The sequence below is a fragment of the Xenopus laevis genome, chromosome 7L, assembly GCF_017654675.1.
Source record: "Xenopus laevis strain J_2021 chromosome 7L, Xenopus_laevis_v10.1, whole genome shotgun sequence".
Lineage (NCBI taxonomy): Eukaryota > Metazoa > Chordata > Amphibia > Anura > Pipidae > Xenopus > Xenopus laevis.
Window position 1 is genome coordinate 63,219,396 of NC_054383.1, and position 22,758 is coordinate 63,242,153.

The following is a 22,758-nucleotide window of genomic DNA, read 5'->3' on the forward strand; positions in this document are numbered from 1 at the left end:
AACCTCGACTGCTAGCGCCTCCCTACCATTGCACAATAGGCACCATAGGCATGTGTCTATTCTACTTGCGCTGCCTTGGAGTTAGAAAGGATTTTTTTTTCCTTTGAGTAAAATTGGATTTAGTGGAAAAAGGGAAAATGTGTGGTTAACCGAAAAAGTGAGAAAAAAAAGGAAGGAATGGAGGGGGAAAAATATCTGCTATATGGAAAAGAAATGTTTGTCTATTAAACAGGTATGTAAATTATAAAATGTAATCATTAGTAAGTTACATGGGCCCCACTAAATTGATTTCTACAGTGATTTAAACTAAGTTAAAAGATTACAGATTGTGACCTAGGATGTAATTCAGAAACCTTGGAGAACCAAAAACGTGTTCTACCCATTACCAACATTTTAAATACACAAAAGAGGTACGAGTACTTCACATTGCTGATTCTGTATAATAAAAACCAAATAAAATAACAATGCAAAGTGTACCTGAGGGAATAACAAATGTGTAGCCTTGTTTTAGTTCAATACGCTGACACTCTGTCACTCTATCCCCAAGAAAGACGTCACCTTGTTTTCCAGAGAGCAGCCAATTCTCATACAGTTCCAGATTTTGATCTGTAGGAGGTATTAGCCAAAAGACCTAAAAGATGAAGTAGTAGGACATGAAAAATTGGCTTTATAAAAAAAAAAAAAAGCAGTCTAACTTCATAAAAATCCATAAAGAATATGAAGAGAAACATCAAAATTCTTGGAAGGTTTTCAAATAGCACAATGAGGTGAAAATACCTTGCCTCCTCTCAATATGTGGTACCAAACCGATGTGCCACCAAAGTCCACATGAAAATCTGTATAACATCCACGAACACTCATGAGGCAATACCTGTAAAAAGCCCAAACATATAGTTACTTCATGGAAGTAATAGTGTTGCATTTATCAACACTGCACCTTGTTTGCCAGTTTGCTGCACAGTTTTCCAATTTAGTCAAATTGTGCTGCAAGGTGGCAGAATCCTGCACTGAACCTATAGTTTGCACAATTTAATACCAGCAGTAAAAATAGAGACAGTACTTTCAATGTCCACTTCAAGGTCAATAATAAACAAGTTAAAAAGCCAAGTTAAAGGGGAACTAAAGTCTAAAATAGAATATGCTAGAAATGCTGTATTTTGTATACTAAATAAACATGAACTTACTGCACCAGAAGCCTAATAAAACAAATGATTTATGCTTTCAAAGTTGGCAGCAGCCAGCACAAGTTAAATAATTTCTGCCATAGCATTGTAATCTACCCATCTACAAATATGTTTCAGACCAATTTTTCTTAATTTAACCAGTAACCTTTTCTGTAGTATTTTATCAAATATCAAAAGTCAAAAAGTAAATCACATCCACTGCCATCCCAGAGTCTAAGTTTCTGCTTATCTTCGCATTACTCTGGCAGGATCTATACACATAAAACCAGGCACAAACACATATTATGATTTGCAATCTATTCAAGTATCTCATCCCTCGTTTCTCTTTCCAAAAGCTTTCCTACCACTGATGTCAAACAGGACTTTAGTTTTCAGGCTGAGAATGGGCACAATGCCAGACCTCAAGAAATCCAAAACAAATTAAGAGGTTGTGGCAAACACAATTAAGCACATTTAGTACCCCGAGATGAATACCATACAGTCATGGACCTTGTTTACTTTTAAATATTGTAGTCTATTTTGAATTACCTCCTGAATCACCCATCAATTGTTATATTATTACAATTAAAGGACAAGGAAAGGCTAAATATGATATGCAGTTCTAGAAAAGGTTTACCTATATACAGCCTATCAGTGCAGAAATCTCTTTGATCCATGCCTCAGTTTAAAAGATCTGTAGCTGAAGATTTTATGAATGCTTGCAGTACAGAAGGTGAGCTAACCAGAATGCATTGGGTTCCTCAAGACCAAGACTAACGCATAGGCATTAGAAAGAAATTCCCTTTGGCGCATGCACATATCTTAGTTGTTGTGAGCGTGCTTTTATCCCTGCTGCTGGCTCTCTCCTTCAAATTTATGCCCGCCCTCCATGCAAGCTGGCCAATGGGAACGGTTGATGGGCGTTATCAGGCTTGTGCTGACGCTCGGACTTAGAGGGTAAGGCGGATGTGCTTATATGGATTCCGGTACTCTTGGCTGGGGAAAGGGAGGAAGGATGGATGGGCTAATGGGTTATGGTGATTAGCGTGCAGTGAACAACAGTTTACTCACTGCTGTCAATCACTCCCTCACATCGGTGCCGGGTGAACTGCAGGAGAAGGGAGGTGTGTGAGCAAACAGATGCTCTGCGCTGTTGCTCTTTGGTGCCGGGTGAGTTGCCACAGAAGGGAAGTGCAGGAGCAAGCAGTTGATTTGCGCTGCTGTTCTCCCCCTTACCGGCATCCACTCTCCAGATATTGCTAGCATCTGTGCTAATCCACAAGACCGAATTAGCTAGGCTTTCACCGCTGATTGAGAGTAACTCGGTTCTTAATAGTGATCACTGGTAGGATATCACTAGCAGCACTAGTAGCAATGACAAATGTGCTGTTATTTACACCAACAATAAATATTTAAGTATACTAATATTGTTCAACACGCCGTCTGCCCCCACCTGGTCGTACAATTGATGTAACAGTGACTAATTTAACTGTAACAATCAACCCAGCAATTAATGAGGATTTACGGTTTATAAGCTGACGACCACAAGTCAGACCAGCTTTTTCCTCCGAATTATTCTTTTAATCTAATATTTGTTTTTCGGTCTATTTCTATTTTATTTTAAGCGCTAAAAAGTAAAAGTTACGTTTTATTTGATTTGGGAGTCTCAGATTTAGTCTGTGGGAAGGTGCAACCAATGGGTCATAATTTTTCTCTCCTATTTATCTATATTCTCTGTGACCCTGCACACCACTAACTTATTTCTATATCTCAAACAGTGGAAAGTGCTACCCATTATCTTTTCTTTACTTATATGGATTCCATCTGCTCTCCGAGAGATACAAAACTGCAGGTGGTTACTTCAATATACTTTTGGTATGTTATAAAATGCAATTTATCGTGAACGAGGCTTATCAGAAGCGACCCCCACTGCTGCTTCATAATCATAAATAATATTGCCCGGGCACTATAAGGATCGCAGCGCAGCTTCAAGAGGGAGGTTAAAGACTAAGTTGTAAAGCTGCAGAATAGATAATTTATTTTACAGAGTAAAATTGACAGCAAGGTTGACAGCAGTGCCTGTTTCCAATGCATCTACTGTTACACTCTGTCAGTATTGATACATGCGCAAAACAGCAGGAAGGACGTTGATGGTCATGCGATCCAGTCCAAAATGGGGGACGCAATCTAATGTAGCGAAACCATGCACACAGGGAATATAAACAACAGAGGGTATTTCGAAAAAAATTGTTAGCAATTAAGGAGGGGGGAAAGTGGACTTTACAATGATGTTGTCAGTAAAAACTTTGTTTCCTTGTCCTTTAAAATACAAAGAAGCCATACCCTTTCCAAGTCAGGCAAATGGATTAACTCACCCACTCCTCTACTGCCTATCATAGGCAAACCTAAATTTACCCCAGGCCTCGATATGAAAAATTATAAAGGCTGGGAGATACTCCGTCAGGCCAGAGCTAACTACTTTTATAAAACCAGGTCATAATGAAGGATATTAAAGAGCTGTTAGGTGATAATACTCCCTCTGACTTAGATAGATTTAAATATCGGCAAATCCAACACTTTATACAAGCATCATTCCCACCACATAAGGTCAGACCCACCCTTACGAATATAGAACACATATGGGCCCAGAAAGACCCCCCCCCTAAGAGAACAATCTCTCAACTATACTAACCGAGTACCCTACCTCTCCTTAAAGACAAATGGCAAAAGGATATAAACGCAAACATAACTGACAAACAATGGGCCAAAATCACTCAGTTGGTACACCAACCCTCCCAATGCGCTAAATTACAAGAGCTCAATTACAAATTACTTACAAAATGGTATAGATACCCTACCGAACTTAAAATATATAGAGAGCAGTTTCACCCATGTGTTGGAGATGTAAGAAACACCCCGGCAACCTAATACATATATTCTGGGAATGCCCCATATTAAGACACATTTAGGACTACAGTACACAACACTATCAAAATAGTCACAGATATGGAAATTGCAGACAGCCCATTAGCTACCCTTCTGCCCACTTGCGATAAAGACATAAAAGAAATTCTTAGCCCCTATAATGCTTGATTCCGCTAAAGTGCTCATCCCGCTCAAATGGAGGCAGACAGAAAGTCCCTTAGTAAAAGACTGGCTACTTAAGATAAAGGAGATCCATTAATTTGAGGAGCTGAGAAATGAATCAACAACAGACTGAGAATTTTATAAAGAAATGGTATGATTGGTTACAATTCTTAAACACAGACTCTAATGGTCAGTTATGTCTTTTGTGAGATTGACCTAAATAGCTTGTTGTCTTTTTTTAACTTGTCTCGCCAATGCTCGTTAAGGATGATGCAAGGTCCAGTCAGTCTCTCCAACCCTATAAACGTTAGCTCTTTCTGATGTTGCTAGTCCATTACTCCAATCAATGTTTGGATAACGGTCACCCAGAACAACAACAACAACATAACCTAGTTGTGTAGCTTATTCCCTTGTAGTAGTAGCTGGGTTTCATTGTACATATACTGTGTGGTATAACATTTGTGCAAACAGACTTTCTCCTTTAAAGAAAGTAAAAATGTAATTTAAATTTTTTTGCCTAACCCTCAATGCCACAGAAAGTATAATCAACATTCTGTGGCTAAGGGTACTGAAATGTCACAGACAGTAGATTCTACGTTCTGCAGCATTTCTCCCCGGGAAGCGAAAGAGCGGCTTGCACGCTCCACACTCATTCCCCTGCCCTAGGAAACGAGCAGGAGGGGAAATGAGTGGGCCCTTGGGGCACCATAGGCAGCGCAGACGGGTGCCAACCACGTGCCTGCTGCTGGAGATACTTCCTGGACCCCACTCACAAGCCGCCCTTAACAGATCCAGGGACAAAATGGCCTGCTCGTCGTCTTGGGACCAGCCTCTTCATCAATGGATTTCAGCCAGCATACCCCCAGGTTAGTGTAACACATACATTTTACCCACTTACATTTACACACACTAACATACATTTTGGGGGATCAGGGGGGTTTCACACATTCACAACACTCATACTTGCACACACACAATTTGCCTAGTGTACAATTTTATAGCTTTTTTTTATTTTTCTTACTGCAACGTGTTGTTTTGCCTAAAAAAAAATGTTTTATTGCCATTGTGAAGTGTATTTGTTAATCACACTGCGCAACATCTTTTGTATGTTATTTCGTGATAATATTGCAATTTCTGTGATTTTGGCCATTTTATTGCATTTTCAGCTTTGTGTAGGTGTTGTTCGCTTATTTTTGTCTGTAAAACATATTTGACCGTGCTAAAATATTCAAACTATGATTCTGACTGCTGTTTACACTATGAGGGAAAAAAAAGCTTTGATTTTTGTGGCTTTGTTGGATTTTAGTGATTTTATAGCATTTCGCTCTGTTCTTTGTTACTTTGTTTTGCCCATGGAAATTCTGTCTGCTATATATGCATTTGGGGGTCTCTGTGCGACATAGTTTGATTTATCTATGCATATAGGGCATCAAGCTGTTTAGTAGACTCCTGGCGTTCATATTTAGGATGCCTTTTGCAGGTACGTTACAAAATGTGTGGTATATAATGGGGTGAATGCAAGCTTTGTAATGATTTTCAGAAATTTCGTAAAAAGCATTATGTTTAGCATAGCTTTGCAGTTTGGTAGTTAGCGGTAGAAAAACATTTACCTGTTTTAGAGATGTCAGAATGTGTACTTTCGGAAAATAAGGGGTCTCCATACTGTTAGGGGGTCATATATAGCATAATAGACATACCGGATGCTTATATTGTAGCAGTCAGTGTCATGCATGAAAATTCATATGTACTATTTTCATTTGGGAGTCTTTATATGCCACATGGTTTGGTAAATCTTTGCATATCAAGCATCAAACTATTCAGTAGACCCCTAGTGTTCTTATTTAGGATGCTGGTAAGTTACGAAATGTGCTGTATATAATGGGGTACAATGCATCAAAGCGGATTTTTATGATGTTTGGTGGAAATACATGAAAATTCAGGCAGATTTAGAAAGCTCAGGTTCTCCAGAAGGAAACAATGTATGGTTTTCCTATGAAAACTAAAGCTTTCCCCTCAGAAAATACCCCTAAAGTGAAAGAGCACAAAATGTTTCATTTGCCATTTTGTGCAAATGAAATGCGAAATTCTGCTGGCACTTAAAGAGTTAATGCTTGATTTGCAATTAATGTTTATAAATAAGTATAAATTACAAGTCAAGTGATGTTATGGATCTGGTGCAATCTTGGCTAGTCCTACTTATGAATTTTTTGGTTTTTACAATAGCTTTTAATGGAATTTAACTCACTTCAAAAAGATTATTAAAGGTATTTTTTCAACAGCTATTATAATAACACTGAAATAACACACACATTATATATCTATATATATTTTTTTTTTTTATTGAAAGTACCCACCTGAACTGCAAACGCCCCAATATTTTTTTTTGGAGTGCGGGTCCTTATCCAATGATTGTATGCTGAAGCTTTGACCCAGCACCCACAGTATCTCCAAGACTGGATCAGAGTGTGAGTGTTTGTTTGTATGTATGTGTGTATGTGTGTGTGTATATATATATATATATATATATATATATATATATATATATATATAATATATATATATATATATATATATATATATATATAATATAATATATATATATATATATATATATATATATATATATATATATATATATATATATATATATATATATATATATATATATATATATATATATATATATATATATATATATATATATATATATATATATTTTTTTTTTTTTTTTTTTAATTATTGAAAGTACCCACCTGAACTGCAAACGCCCCAATATTTTTTTTCCAAACGTAGTCAAGTGAGGAGGGAAGAGTATAAATATAAAGAACAATATGTCTCAAATCCTGCCTATCTTTAGGGAACGAAATAGAAAACATATGCAGGGAAGCTAGTAGGTTGGTGCGCTTCTAGAAATACAGTGTGCAGTGGGACTGGACTGTATGAAGTCAAAGTTAAATCTAATGCAGATCGATCTCACCCTGCCCTGTGTGTGCAGAGGCATATAGTCCTACTACCGTTACCTAATTTTTTTAATAAAGAAAGCTTGACTAAACTCCCATCCCCGATTTTACCTTATTTATCATTAAAAGAACATAAAGTAGTTGGGTCTGGAAAAAGCTCTATGAAATTGAGTAAAAACTCGAATAGTACTAATTTTTTGGACTTTTCTCCCAAATTGCTTAATTTTTTGGGGTTTTTGCAAGAAAACCCTGAATTTTTCAGATTATCTGGCTAAACCCAGTGTAGACCAAAGTCTAAGTGGGATAAAAACATCTGCCATTGACTTAAACATAACTTTGACAAGTTTGAGATGTAGAGTTTTGGGTTTGGGCTGTTTGCAGCATTTGGGTATAATAAATCTCGAAAAATTCAAGTTTTTTTCCCACGAAAAATTTGAGATTTTATCCCTAAAAAGCTGACCAGAAAAAAAAAAAATCAAGTTTTAGTATTTAGTAATTTCAGCTGGTCTGTATATTTATTAAAACAAGCACTCTGCAAATAGGATTAGCCAATGAGATTTATGTACTTCATACTGCATATTTTGTGTCCGCAACCCGACACTATGGGGTGTATTTATTAACATAGACAAATCACCAGTGATGTTGCTCAAACAGCAATTAGATTTGAACAGTCATCTACAAGTTAGAAAACAAAAGCAAAGATCTGATTGGTTACTATGGGCACTATCACTGGTTTGGTTTGTCTACATTGTTAAAGGGGACCAGTCACTCAAAAACATTATTCAAAATCCTATTTTATCACATTAGTCAAGCAAAATGAACTTTAATACAATATTATTTAATTCTTGCTTCCTTCAGTCTGGGATTTCAAAACTATAGCAAGCAGGCGGGAGCCATTTTGTGGACACTGTTATTAAGACAAGCCTTGTATCATCTCAGAATCTTGTTTGTGCACCAGAATGGGGGACCCGATTTCCATCCCCATGCACTGGTTACACAATTAAATAGTAAAGAGAATGGGGGAATGTGGGGAGAGCAGTGACATCAAGGAAGTGCTGAATGGAAAGTGAAAGTAATTGTCTGCCCCGCCTCTATGCCACTGGCATAGAGGAGGGGCAGACAATATTTGATTGACAGCTGAGATTTTTAAATGAGCTTAGAACAGCTATGAATGCTTTAATAAAAAATAGAAATTGGATTTCATGTTTAATTTGAAAAGGACTTTTATTATACAGATTTTTGTGTCTGGGTGACAGGTCCACTTTAATAAATATGCCTCTAAGGGTGGTAAAAACATTCTTTTAATACCAAACCTTGAAAGGAAAGGTAATGTTGCCCTCCTGTAATCTATGGAGGGTATCATTAGTGGAGTCAATAAACTTTCTACCTATTCTTTAGATTAAGAAAAAAATATTGTTTTTTCTTGCACTAAACAAAAAAATTCAAATTACTTTCAACCATATCCCAACATCCTGTTCTGAGTCGATGCAAAAAATGGCTTTTAAAACAAACTACTGGAAACAGATAATCTCTCAGTAGCAATCTGTTCCATATTCCAAAGGCTACAATTTAAAGGGAGATGATCTGTGTAAAAACACACCTGCCCTCCCTAAACACTTTACCTTGTTTATAGGGGAATCGTGAGTTTAGTGAAAAAAAACAAAAAAACAAAGGGTTTGACTTACGGTATAAAGGCAAAATAAAGGATTTTTTTTTTTTTTAAATAAGAATAGGCAAATACATTATGAACAACATTTCTATTCATTGTACTCATTTTAAGCAAAGCTGTATCTGACTAACGTTCTCCTTACAGTACTAAAAAATGTAAGTTTCATCAATGCAAGAACTACAAGCAATGTAAGAAATTGCTCATATGGGGTTGCCAATATTTCAGATATGTCAGATATGTATGTGCCTGTGACAGTATGCATATTTATGTGTTATACACCATGTATGGGTGAATTGTATTGATTGCAGAGGCAGTTTCCAATGAAACTTACATTTACAGCCAAAGCTGAATAGCAATATCAAAGGGCTTCCTATAAATATGATTTCCTTTCTTTATTGTGGGGACAATAAGGCTGTAAGTGAGAAACCCTGTCAACAAGATGTAAACAATAGGGTAGGTTGGGTCTTTACCATCCCCCATCTGACAAGCTGGGACATGTTCGTTGCAGAGGTACTAAAAAAAATAAAAACCCTGCATAAAAGTGAGCTTGGACAGTAGTGCACAGGCTGCATGTGCTGGAGACTGGATGTGCAGGACAGTTAAAATGGGGAAATGAGCCAACTACTGACCATAAAGAAGCCATGATGGGCCTTGCTGGACAGAAGGAAGCTGACCTCCATGCTTTCTTCAATTACATGTTAATTGGTAACTATAATGTAGATCAGGCATAAATCAACAATTGTACTGTAAATATCGTAGCTGAATCACCTTATCTAATCATATTATTACTCAAGATGTCTGTTTTCTCAAAAGAACTGCAACTTAAAGGAAGAAATGAGTATGTCTGTTGAATTTATATAAAAACCAGCTTGCAGAACCCCAGATGTTCTCCAACTACAACTTGCAGCAATCCCAGACACCTTCTAAATACATCAGTGAATGCACAGTTATTACTGCCAGTTACGGGTACAATTTGGCAAAAACTCACTTTTGGTAGGTCAGATAACAATAATATAATAAATGTTAGAATATTAAAGCACTGCTCACTGAAAAAAAAAAAAAGAAACTCACTTTTGTACTTTGGGATATTGCATCTCCTGAATTACATTTGTGGATTCAGTCTGCTTGTCCTTTAGATGTCTTGGCCAGATGTTATCAACCCAATCAATCTGATCAACCTACAGCAGACAAAAAGAAGCATAAGCAATAGAAGGCTCTCTCTCATCCATTCTGCCCTCCAAAAAGGCACCAAAATGACATCACTAACATAACTATTGTGCAATTGGTGCAAATAATTCAAACAATTACTTATGTAAAAACATCTCATCAACTACACCACTGGGTGTCGCCATACTGTTGTGAAATAAGTCCTGTTCAGTCAATTCAAATGAGAGTTTAAAAGTTCAATATTGCTTACTAAGTTTACAGAATCGACAAATACATAATAAATAACATCACCTGAAAATAAATGTGAATGAAAGTAAACTGCAAGTGTGGAGCTCTTGATATACCAAAAGCAAGCACATTTTGCAGCGTGAGTGCCATTTGATTTCAATAATATTGGGTCTTATACGAAATTCCTGAGCAGCAGAATTTCCAGAAAGAGCACCACAAAACTGGGATTTGCATCTATATACTGCAAGAGGGGTCATACATGTACTTTTATGTTAGTTTGGGCAGCCGACTGTGGCTTAAAGGATCGGAAGAGCAGGAGGGGAAGATGAGCTGCAAATATTTTTGGACTACTGACAGAAATTTTCCTTTAAGACACCAGGGACACAAAATGGTTTGTCTTAAAGGAGAAGTAGGGCAGATGTGTTGTACATTGTGTTGGGCTTTTATACTAGCTGAAGTCAACCACAGCCCTTTGGCAATAAATGCCTATACCGCCAAAGATGACCCTGTTACTCCCCATCTTCCTTTCTGCTTACTAACTACACATGCTCTGTGCTGCTGTCAGATACAGAGTTTAAAGGAAAACTATACCCTCAAAATGAATACTTAAGCAACAGATGGTTTATATCAAATTAAGTGGCATATTAAAGAATCTTATCAAACTGGTATATATATTTAAGTAGATCTTGCCCTTTTACATCTCTTGCCTTGAACCACCATTTAGTGATGGTCTGTGTGCTGCCTCAGCAATCACCTGACCAGAGATACTACAACTCTAACTGTAAGAGGAAGAATTGTGGGAGCAAAAGACAGAACTCTGTCTATTAATTGGCTCATGTGACCTAACATGTATGGTTTATTTGTGTGCATCGTGAATCATACGATCCCAGAGGGCTGACCTTATTTTATAAAATGGCAGTTTTCTATTTAGAATTACCCAATGGCACATACTAGTAAAAAAGGTAGAAATTTTTTCTACTCACTGTAATTTCTATTTCCAAGTCACTTTCATGGCAGCATTCACCAACATAGGTTATCCCCTCCCCTTTTGGTCATTGGACAGGAACAGAAAACCTGTTCTACTAAGCCTCCTCCCTCCCCCTCACCACTGTCTTCGTAACCTGAAGGGTGGGCAGTTGGTGAATGCTGCCATGAAAGTGACTTGGAAATAGAAATTACGGTGAGTAGAAAAAATTTCTACCTTTCCCAAGTCACCATGGCAGCAATTCACCAACATGGGATCTACCAAGCAAAAAAGAAGGGAGGGACACATTGTCTGCTGCATAATTCCACTTTTTTAATTGATTAATGAACAGAATGAAGAATTTTCCTCCCAAATCTAGCTTCTTGGGACTGTAACACGTCCAATTTATAATACCGAACAAAGGTTGAGGCTGATGTCCATCTAGCCGCTTTACAGATCACCTCGGGCGGGGCCCTGGCTTCCGCCGCCCAGGATGTAGCAACAGCCCTGGTTGAGTGAGCTTTAAGGTCTCTGGGAACCTCCCTGCTAGTTAACTGGTAAGCTGTCACGATGCAATTAATTATCCATCGACTAATCGTAGATTTAGACGGAGCCTGACCCTTCCTTGGGCCTCTTGGAATCAAAGAGTCTGCCCGACTTGCGCCAATTCTTTGTTAGCTCCAAATAGTGAGAGATTGCTCGCACTAAATCTAGTGTATGCCATTGTTCTTCACGTTCTGTCTTTGGCTTGGGACAAAATGAGGGTAAGACCACCTCCAGATCCATGTGGAATTGAGAGATTACTTTCGGAAGAAACCCAAACGAAGGTCTCATCACCACTTTGTCTTGAAAGATTACTGTGTCCGGCTCCTTTGCTGAAAGGGCATGGATCTCCTTTACCCTACATGCTGAGGTGACTGCCACCAGGAACAGTACTTTTAAGGTTGCATGCCAATCTGAAGCTTTCTCTATTGGCTCGAATGGTGAACCCATCAAAACCTTCAGCACCACTGGCAACTCCCAAGGAGGGACACGCGACTTAACAGATGGACGAATTCTCTTCAATGCCGCAAAAAACCTTACAACCAAAGATTCTTCAGCCCAGGTTTTACCATTCAAAGCTGACAAGGCTGAAATCTGGCCTCTTAATGTACTATTACTCAAGCCTTTCTCGTATCCAGAGTAAAGGAAATCCACGATGTGGCAGGACTCTGGATCTTTAGGCTTAAACCCTTTGGACTGAGCAAACTGCACGAATCGATCCCAAACTCGATAATATTGTGATGAGGTAGAAGTCTTGCTGGACTTTAAAAGAAGGGTCACTAGGTCTCCACTGACCTCCTTCTCATACAACCTCTGCCTCTCAATTTCCACACCGTCAAGGACAGGTGTGCCACCTCTTCGCAGAACACAGGACCCTGTGACAACAGGTCCCGTCTGACTGGCAGTCTCCATGGTTTCTCTATCGCCAACTGTCACAACAACGGGAACCAAGGCCTTCTGGGCCAATGGGGGATTACCGCTATCACTACGGCACCCTCCTGATCTATCTTTTTCAGAACTCTCCAGATCATAGGAAATGGAGGAAAGACATAGGAGAACATCTTGCTCCAATCCTGCAACAGGGCATCCACCGCTGCGGCTGACGGGCAGGTTCTTCTGGAAAATAATTTTTGACATTTCCAGTTCACATTTGTCGCCATCAAATTGACCTCTGGTATTCCAAATCTCTGAGTTATTTGGTGAAAAACCGCAGAGTTGAGACTCCACTACCCAGGAGCTAGGACACTGCGGCTTAGATAATCTGCCTGCAAATTCTGAACCCCAGGCACATGAAAGGCTACTAGTCCTGCTAGATTTTGTTCTGCCCAGAACATTATTGGAGTCAACTTTTATTAGGCTGGGACTTCTGGTTCCCCCTTGCTTGTGAATGTAAGCCACTGCTGTGGCATTGTCGGAACGTATCTTCACCCACTTGTGAGATATTTCTTCCGATAAGGCTCTTAGAGCTTGACCTATGGCTCTCAACTCCAGAATATTGGAAGAGACGGCACACAGATCCCAGCTTCCCTGCACTGATCTGCCAGGCATGACTGCTCCCCAACCTGACTCCGATGCGTCTGTTGTAATTGTAACCCACTGGGGTTCGGACAGAGGCATGCCCCTGGTAAGATTCTGTCTTTCCATCCACCATCTTAAACTTGTTCGAACTTCCTCTGGCAAGTAAAGATCTCTCTAGAGATTTAGAGTCAGCGAACCTGACTTGATCAGAAACTGTTGCAAAGGCCTGAGATGCCATCTCGCCACTTCACCTTGATGTCATCACTCCTAGAAGTGACATACAGTCCTTCACTGTGACCTTTGTTTGTGCCGCAAATAAAGACATCCTCTCTTGAATCTGTTCTACCTTTTCTTGAGGAAGACTTACTAGGTCTCTGTCGGTCTCTATTTGAGCCCCCAAGAATACCAAGTCCTGAGTTGGCACAAGACAACTTTTCTGCCAATTTATGACCCATCCGAAAGCTTGCAATGCCTGTATCGCCTTGTCTCTGTTTCTTGCGGCCTCTTCCTCTGACTCGGCTACCAACAGAATGTCGTCTAGATAATGGTATGCCGAAATTCCGACCTCTCTTAAGGCTGCTATATTGGTTATTAGCACCTTCGAAAACGTTCTTGGGGACGTTGACAGGCCAAAGGGAAGACAGGTGAACTGAACATGTTGGCCTCCCGTCATAAACCGAAGGAACTTCCTGTGCGGCTTGTAAATTGGTATATGGAAATAGGCATCTTTTAGGTCTAACTTTATCAACCAAGACCCTGGACGAATCGTCATAATGATTGAGGCTAATGACTCCATCTTGAACTTTCGACACGAAATGAACCGATTGAGGGGCCTCAGATCCAGAACTGGAATGAAGGCCCCCGATGCTTTCCACACCAAGAACAGCTTCGAATAGAATCCCAAACGCTGCTGGGAGACCGGCACCATCTCCACCGCGCCAGACATCTTGAGCTGTTGAACATAATCTTGAAAAATAGCTTCCGCCCCTAAAACTTTCGGGGCCGTTGAACAACAAAAAATAGTGTCTCGGCATCTTGGAAAACTCCAGTCGATACCCCTCCTGGATTATCTTCAAGACCCAGACATCTTGGATTTTTGAGACCCAGATCTGTTGAAAAAGGGCTAACCTCGCCCCCACCGCCACAGCCTGGGTCCACCATATCTCATTGTAACTTACTGGAACCTGCGAGGAAGGTCGAAGTCTTCTTATTGGACTGCCGTCCGTCTCCGCGAGAGTTTCTCCAATTCTGCTGTTTGCCATAGCTTCTACCTGGTTTGGAATATCTTCGGTCACGAAAAGTATTCCCAGTTGGGGATGATTGTCTAGACCTCTGCCGCTTAAACCTTCTTTCCTGGGGAAGAAATACGCTCTTCCCTCCAGATGCTTTTTTTAATAATTGAATCGAATTTTTCACCGAACAGCATCTCTCCTTCGAAGGCCAACTGACACAGATTTGATTTAGATGCTGAATCTGCCAACCATGGCTTCAGCCATAAGGCACGCCTCGAAGCCACCGACAGTGAAATAGACCTCGCCGAAAGTTTTACCAAATCCAAAGAGGCATCTGCCATAAATTCCACAGCGAGCCTTAACTCCGAGAGCATTTCTTTCAAATTCGCCCTTCTCACATTAGATGAAATGGCCTCATCCAGGTTATCCAGCCACACCTTCATTGCCCTTGAGGTAGAAGTTATTGCCACTGCTGGCCTACAAGCTGCTCCAGCTGAAACATAAGATTTTTTAAGATTAAACTCTAATCTTTTCTCCATAGGATCCTTGAATGCAGCCGCATCATCGACTGGCAACGTAGTTTTCTTTGCCAACCTAACCACTGCTGCATCAACCTTGGGCGGATTATCACAGCTTCGAGAAAGCATTTTCAATTGGATATCTCTTCGAGAATCTCCCCTGTATAACAACTTTCTTCTCCGTATTCTTCCACTCCGAGTGAATTAAATCTTTAATCGACTCATGTACCGGAAATATTGGTGCTTTCTTCTTGAGAGATGGAAAGAATCTATCTGCTGAGGAACCTTTCGGAGCCTCTTCTGTTAATGTCAGCGCTTTTCTTACAGCCTAAATCAAACTGTCAACTGCTGTGACATCTAGAGTAGTTTCTTCCTCTGAAACAAATTCTCCTTCCTCAGTTAAACTTTCCTCTGGATCATACAATTCCTGTTCTGAAACTTCAGATAACGAGTCATAGAGCGATTCCCTGACTCTCCTAGACCTCCTGCCAGGTACAGGTACGTCGATGCTGAGGCTTCCTGCACTCCCTGTACCACAGCCTGCTTCATTAGAGATACTAAAGCATCCAGCTGAGGCATCACTGCGGCTTGTTGTTGTTGTCCCGCAGGAGATTGTCCCTCTTGGATCCAGAAGCATCTTTCTGAGTGTCGCTGGAGGCAGGGAGACTAAAAGGCAAGATATAAATCATCAGCCATATACTCCATAGATCTCTCTCTTTTTTTTTTTTTCAATCTTTGTTTCGCTTACCCAGAGCCTTTAGATTGCGCTCCTTTCCCAGAGCTAACCATTTCCATCTTGAAAACACGTTTCCATCGATGGCGAACGTCGCAGGCGAAAACACGCCGGCGTTCCATTAAAGGCGCCTGAAAGTGACGTAATTACGCTCGCGTAAACACGTTGTGCGTTCTGTGTCCAAACGCGCTTCTGCATGTGTGCGTCATTTCCGGTCCTTTGAACGCATAGGCGCCATTTTGGAAAGTATGCTAGGCCCATTTCCCTGCATATTATACTGTTAGCTTCCAGCACCCACCCTGCTTCAAAGGGTACGGACTCTTGGACCCACATCGCCCTCTGGAAGCTCCTCTCCCATGGCGACCCCCGCAGGGAGCACAAGGGAGGCATCGAAGAGGGGGGAAAAAGAGAGAGAAAAACCCGCCTCTTACGGAATATATCCTGGGTAAGAACTCCAACAATCCATATGACCGAAGGACAGGAAAAAAAAAGACAGTGGTGAGGGGGAGGGAGGAGGCTTTGTAGAGGAGGTTTTCTGTTCCTGTCCAATGACCAAAAGGGGAGGGGATAACCCATGTTGGTGAATTGCTGCCATGGTGACTTGGGAAAGTATATTATTATGAAAATGGCTTATTTACATGAAACAGGATTTTACATATGAGCCATTTTATGCAATATATTTTATAGAGACCTACATTGTTTGAGGGGTATAGTTTTCCTTTAAGGACCAATGCACACATTACTGAACACACACACACACAGGCGTATCTAGGTTGAGGCTGATTAGTAAATAATTATAGGTACATTTCAGCTCAGAAACCAGCACAATTACCATTAGAATGCAATAATGAGCCATGTAGCATTGGCTTATATGACAATCAAACTTCATTTTCTGTTTGATAATTTGATATGATCCCTAAACTTAGTTCTCAACAACTGCTCAGAGAACACTGAATATGTGCTTGTTGCAACAGAATCCAAGATGGGAAACTCCTGTGACAACTTTGAAGGTCTGGGTCATTACTACGACAGAGATGTTCAATCAGTTAGATATATAAAATATGGCATTTCTAGCCCTATTCATTTTTAGGTTTTGGTTCTCTTAACGTGCAATATATTCTCAGATTATCAGGCAGTAAAGTCCAAATTTCTCAAACTGCCCGACCAAATCTGAGCATGCCTGGTGTCAAGGGGCCTAGCGGCTCCTAGCGGAGAAGTCCGGACCAAGGAGGAAGCTTCAGGATAAAGTCAAATTTTGCGGTAACCAAAATGGATCAGGAGTAGACAATTAGAATTCAGGCAAAAGTTCAATAGGCAGGCAGAATAGAAGCAAGGTCCAAGGTTCAGGCAAGGGCATAAGTCCAGGAAACAAGTTATAATAAATAATAAACACCCAAGAATACAATAAACAATTCCTATAATCGGGCATTGAACCCGTGACCTGAAAGTCCTTTTATATTCGAATCTCCCACCGTTACTGGGCGGATTCTGAAGAGAAGTGATTAGCAGACAGAACCAGGGTAAGCCCAACACGACAGGAGCCAAAGGACAGGTAATGGAAATTATTGCAGATGTCAAATGTCTATCACCAATCGCCATGACCCTCATGGGAGTAGACAGAGGGAACAGGGGAATACCCAGAATCTTGACGAAAGCAGCATCCATGAAGTTCCCTGCCGCTCTGGAATCAAGAAAGGCAGAGACATTGAAAGTCTCAGAATTTAGAAGAATCTGCAATGGTAGAAGAAACCGATGAGTCCTCTTGGATAGCAGGTTTAATATCACCCAGATAAGATTCCCCAGTTCTACCCGAGCGTGGAGATGCTCCCAACTTCAAGAGACAGCTATTGGCAAAAGGGCTTTTCCGTCACAATATAGGCATAGTCCAGTCAAATGGCACCGGCGTTTCTCTTATTCAGAGAGGTGCATCCGACCAATCTGCATAGGTTTCTCCGGAGGAGAAGAAATAGGAGCAGGGAGGCGAGGTCTCTGAAACCGAGGTGCCAGAACCAGCTGGAATTTTCTGCTACGATCCTTAATCCTCGGATTAATGCTCCCTGAGCTATGTGTCCACCTTAATGGTAAGAGTGATCAGGTCTTCTATTTATTCCGGAAGTTCCCTGGAGACCAAGTCGTCTTTAAGTTTACTTGACAAGCCTTGGTAGAAGATGGCTCCATAAGCATCACTATTCCAGTTTCGGCCATCAAAGTTCTGAAATTAATAGCGCACACACTAGCACTGCGATTTCCTTGCCGGATCTGTAGGAGACGGGAAAAGGCATTAGCGACCGGGAGCGTCAAACAGAAGGATTGGAGAAAAGCTATGACATCAAAGGTCAGAGGAAAAGTCTTCTCCCAGAGAGGTGTTGCCCACTCCAGCCGTTTACCCTCCAATCTGGACATCACATACCCCACCTTGGCATGTTCAGAGGAGTATTGTGAGAGTTGCAACTCGAACTGGATAAAGCATTGGGTCGCAAACCCTCTGCAGACTTGCAGGGCTCACCAGCCGATTAAGCTGCTGAAGGAGGAGAAACTGCCTATGAAGGATTTCCTGCGACCGGAGAAACAGATGGCATCTGGGAGAGAAAGGAATCGAACACTTGTCCTATGAGATTCTGCTGGGCTTCATAAGCTTCCATGCGAGTCGCCAACCCCCGGAGTGTTCTTTCCACATCAGGCGGACTTCCTCAGTGTGGTCCATGGCCCGATTATCAAGTCAAGGGGCCTAAGGAGGAAGCTTCAGGATAAAGTCCAAGTTTGCAGTAACCAAAAGGGATCAGGAGTAGAAGTAATAATAATTCAGGCAAAAGTTCAATAGGCAGGAAGGAAGAATAGAAGCAAGGTCCAAGGTTCAGGAAAGGTCAAAAATCCAAAAAACAGGTTATAATAAATTTAGGAACACCCAGGAAAACAATAAGCAATTCCTATAATCTGCATTGAACACGTGACCTGGAAGTCCTTTTATTTTAGAATTTTGCTCCGTTCCCGGCGTGATGCGTCAGTGCGCATCACTGGGCAGATACATTATCGATACAAAGTTGATCGAGGGACTGGCCCAATTAGGAATCAGAAAGGATTTCTCTCTCAACTAACAGGCAGGTTTCACTTGGGTAACTGATCAGCACTGATGAAACGGTGTAGTCGACAAGCAAAAAATGGTTAACTGCCATGGGGCTGCATTAATATGCATGAATAAATCATACCAAATAAAGCACACTCAATAGACTTTTCAAAGAATAAAACGTATTTAAGATATAGATTATATAGAAATATTAAGTAAACCCAATGTTTTGCTTCTAATAAGGATTAACTATCTTAGTTTGGATCAAGTACAAGATACTCTTATTATTACAGAGAAAAGGAAATCATTTTTCAAAGTTTGAATTATTTGGATAAGATGGAGTCTATGGAAGATAACCTTGCCGTAATTCAGAGCTTTCTGGATAACAAGTTTCTGGAGACTGCACCCCATACCAGTACAATGTGCTTCTGCTTTAAATAAAGCAATTACAGTCTAGAAATGCTACAACGACCAAGAAATTTAGGGTTAGAATAAAAAAAAAAAAAAAAAATACTGACCGTTGTTGGCCTCTGCACCAGATTCTCCAGTTTAGTGTGGCTAAACTCCAGGCTGATCACATTATATAGTTTTTCTCTTTCTTCTTCAGGAGTCTCATAGTATTTTGCCCATTGTGCCATTGTCATCTCTGTGCCTTTCTGAGTCCCGACATCCATAACATCTACAATACGCCTACTCCCTATTACATGGTTAAAAGCAGAGTTTTAGCAGACAGATAACTGTACAATGCAAAAAAATCCTGTAAATCAGAATTAAAGTTTACCTACCAACAAACATCTTGACATCATTCACAGTAAAGTTAGAATCAGGCATTCTGTTGGATGATAAAACGTGCCGAATAAGACAAATGCGTGTTTTGTATTACTTAATGGTTAAGCAAATTAGCTCATAACTTCCTAAATTTTTATAAGGCCCCCATGACTCACTTGATGCCAAGTCCTTCGGAACTTGCAAAAATGATTGGATCCCTGAGTCCTCCTTCTTGAATGAATTTCATGTTAAAATCTAGAAAACAAAAACACAATATATCTAAGCGTGAATGCAAAGATACCAAAATTTTCCTCAGCACTGCAGCTGCCCATAGTTTAAGAGTCTGACCTTTGCCATCCATATAGGTAATAAAGTTAGCATTGTACTTGTTGCTTCTCAATTTTTCCTCCAAATTAAAAGTTCTTTTTCCTTCAATCTCATCATCAGATATTCCATCATCTTCATAACGGCGACGTAGTGTATGCCTCTAAAGGAAGAAAATGGAACTCAAACTTCAGAAGACAAAAATGTATAAAAAAAATATCACAAATTAAATATAACAATTGAGTCAGGGTAAAGATTATTTAAAACAAACTATGATTTAAAGTCAGCATCAGCAAAATCTATATCAGTGAACTATTAAAGATACTATTATGGCACATTCCTAAGAATCAAGACTAAATTGACGTTTATAGTGAAACTAAACCCATGTGATTTTTTTATCCAGTAGACCCCTGCATGGCTCAAAACCCAGCACTGTGAAAAATGAGGCCACACGTGATATGCCCAAACTGGTTGCGCAGGGAAACTAATATGGCAATTCAAGGGGAAAAAAGTTGACTAGTTAAAACAATATTGTGGTTTGCCTTTTAAACAAAATATAATTATTTATCTTACCAAGAGCATTTTCCTGAGAGAGATTAAAAAAGTTCACTATCCTCCTTAGACGGAGTTCCTCAACATTTTTATCCATGAGCCACATTCAAATGTAAAAGATTTGAGGAGCAACAGAAGTATGCAAAAAGTTCCTGGGAGGTTGCAACTAAGGGCTGTAATTGGCTACTTGGTTATCCCTATGTGGACTGGTAGCCTACAGGAGGCTCAGTTTGCCAGTAAACCTGTTTTTTATGTAGCCAAAACTTGCCTTCATATTATTCAGAAATAAACATGTTTTGAGGCCACTGGGAACAACATCCAAGGAGTTGGTGAGGAACATGTTAATCATGAGCCACTTGTTGGAGATAACTGTCCTTAGAGATGTAAAAAGTTTAGCTGACAAATCTGTGGTTGTGGTTTTTACTTACACAACATTCAGCTGAAAATAAATTTTTAACCTAATTAATGTAAAATAAATCCCCTTTAAAATTGCTAGGTGATGGAAAGTGAAACCCCATTCTGACAACATCTTCAGTTTACCTCGGGAAATAATTCTGTATGAATCCAACTTTGCCATGTATTTGTCATAACAAAGACATTCCGTACCATTTATCAGCTTTGTCATTAACATTCCTTTTGAGAAATGCAAGTAAGGCATTACTTACGTCCTTTTATGTAAGACAATACCTTCCTTCACAAATATACCTTGGTCCTTCTCCATTTCAGTACCATTATGGGCATACATTATGATTCGAATTAAGGAATCACGTAGAAATTTGTTCTACAAAATTGCTTGATTGGGGCAAATTTCATCGGGTAGCAGGACTACAATTCAAAGCATACTCTAAGCCATTGATCCTCAACCAGTGGCTTATGAGCAAAATGTTGCTCACTTACCCATTGGATATTGCTTCAGTGTTCTCCCAGGAAAAAAAAAAAAATTGTCAGGCAGAAAAAAATTGGGCCGGGGAAATAAAGTAAAATAAATAAATAAGTGCCTCTGACACCACTCCCATGCTATAATAACTAGTTGAGGAGGGGGGAGGGTTACTGGAGAGTTGTGAAAAACGTGTATAAATTTTGGAAGATGTTTATTCTACCAGGGAGGGAAAGGGGAAGACCATGCCATACTGAGACTTTTGCCTTAAGGTTAGTTAGCATCCCTGTATTGTTATGAGTGGGGCGCATTTTTAGTAGCTTATCGCACAAAATGTGTTATGTCCTTATTATATTGATAATGGGTTTAATGCAATGGACCTCTTGTCTTTTCTACAGAAGGGGGTTGTCTGTAATCTCCATACCTTAAGTCTGCTAAAAAATATTTAAACATTAATAAAACCCAGTATGATTCTATTGCCTCCAATAGGGATTAATTATAACTTAGCTGGGATCAAGTACAAGTTTATGTTTCATTACTACAGAAAAAAAAGGAAATCATTTTTAAAAATTGAGTCCATTGGAGATGGCCTTCCTGTAATTCAAAAATTTCTGCATAATAAGTTTCCAGAAAATGGATCCCATACCCGTTTTGGGATTTTTTCTTCCTTCTATTTGATAGTTCTTTGTTTATCTCCCCTTTGGTCTTTTGAACTAATATAATCAATAATTGGTTAATAACAGGACTACACAGTACATTAGACAACTCACTGTCATGCTATTACAGTTATACCGAATAACTAATTTTTGTACAATTGCTTCTTTGTCATTGCTACATGGTGTATTATTTTTGCTGGTTATAGCAAAAATAATAAAAACATTTTAAATGACAGACAATGCACACAGTATAATTACGTAATAAAAACTACACTATAAAAATAATGACACTCTTTTTAAAGGGGTTGTTCACCTTTGAGATTACTTTTAGTATGATGTAGAGAGTGATATTCTGAGATAATTTGCAAATAACTATAAAAGACAAATAACTATAAAAAAATAAATACTGAAAACCAATTGAAAAGTTGCTTAGAATTGGTCGTTCTATAACATAATAAAATTACTTTAAAGGTCAACCACCCCTTTAAATAAGAGATAGTGTATTATGGAGATAGAAATTACTTTAAATATGACTGAAGGAAAAGCCCAGCTGAACTCTAAATGTAACCTTATGTGTGAACTAAGATGATGATGCAATATGATTCACATTTAAAAAAGATTTTAATTTATGCAAGTGGTATTGGTTTCATTTTTACAAACACATACTAAGTATTAATGATACATATCAATGGTTTGTAATTAATTGAGATTCATATTATATGTCAGCACAGAAAC

General features: G+C 39.5%; 1 protein-coding gene across 2 annotated transcripts in view; it reads right to left on the bottom strand.

Annotated features, from left to right (window-relative positions):
- Positions 1-22,758, bottom strand: part of kdm2a.L (lysine (K)-specific demethylase 2A L homeolog) — a 121,171-nt gene that overhangs the window by 93,274 nt on the left and 5,139 nt on the right. Inside the window, exons 3-9 of one of the 2 annotated variants that reach the window (XM_018225581.2) lie at positions 19,963-20,101; positions 19,791-19,869; positions 19,632-19,678; positions 19,365-19,543; positions 9,951-10,057; positions 778-871; positions 478-631 (exon numbers count right to left, since the gene is read on the bottom strand). In XM_018225581.2, the coding sequence (XP_018081070.1) occupies positions 478-631; positions 778-871; positions 9,951-10,057; positions 19,365-19,543; positions 19,632-19,678; positions 19,791-19,869; positions 19,963-20,101 (799 nt within the window). Of the gene's footprint in view, positions 1-477; positions 632-777; positions 872-9,950; positions 10,058-19,364; positions 19,544-19,631; positions 19,679-19,790; positions 20,102-22,758 lie in introns of both variants that reach the window. The other variant, XM_018225580.2, reaches the window with a different exon arrangement.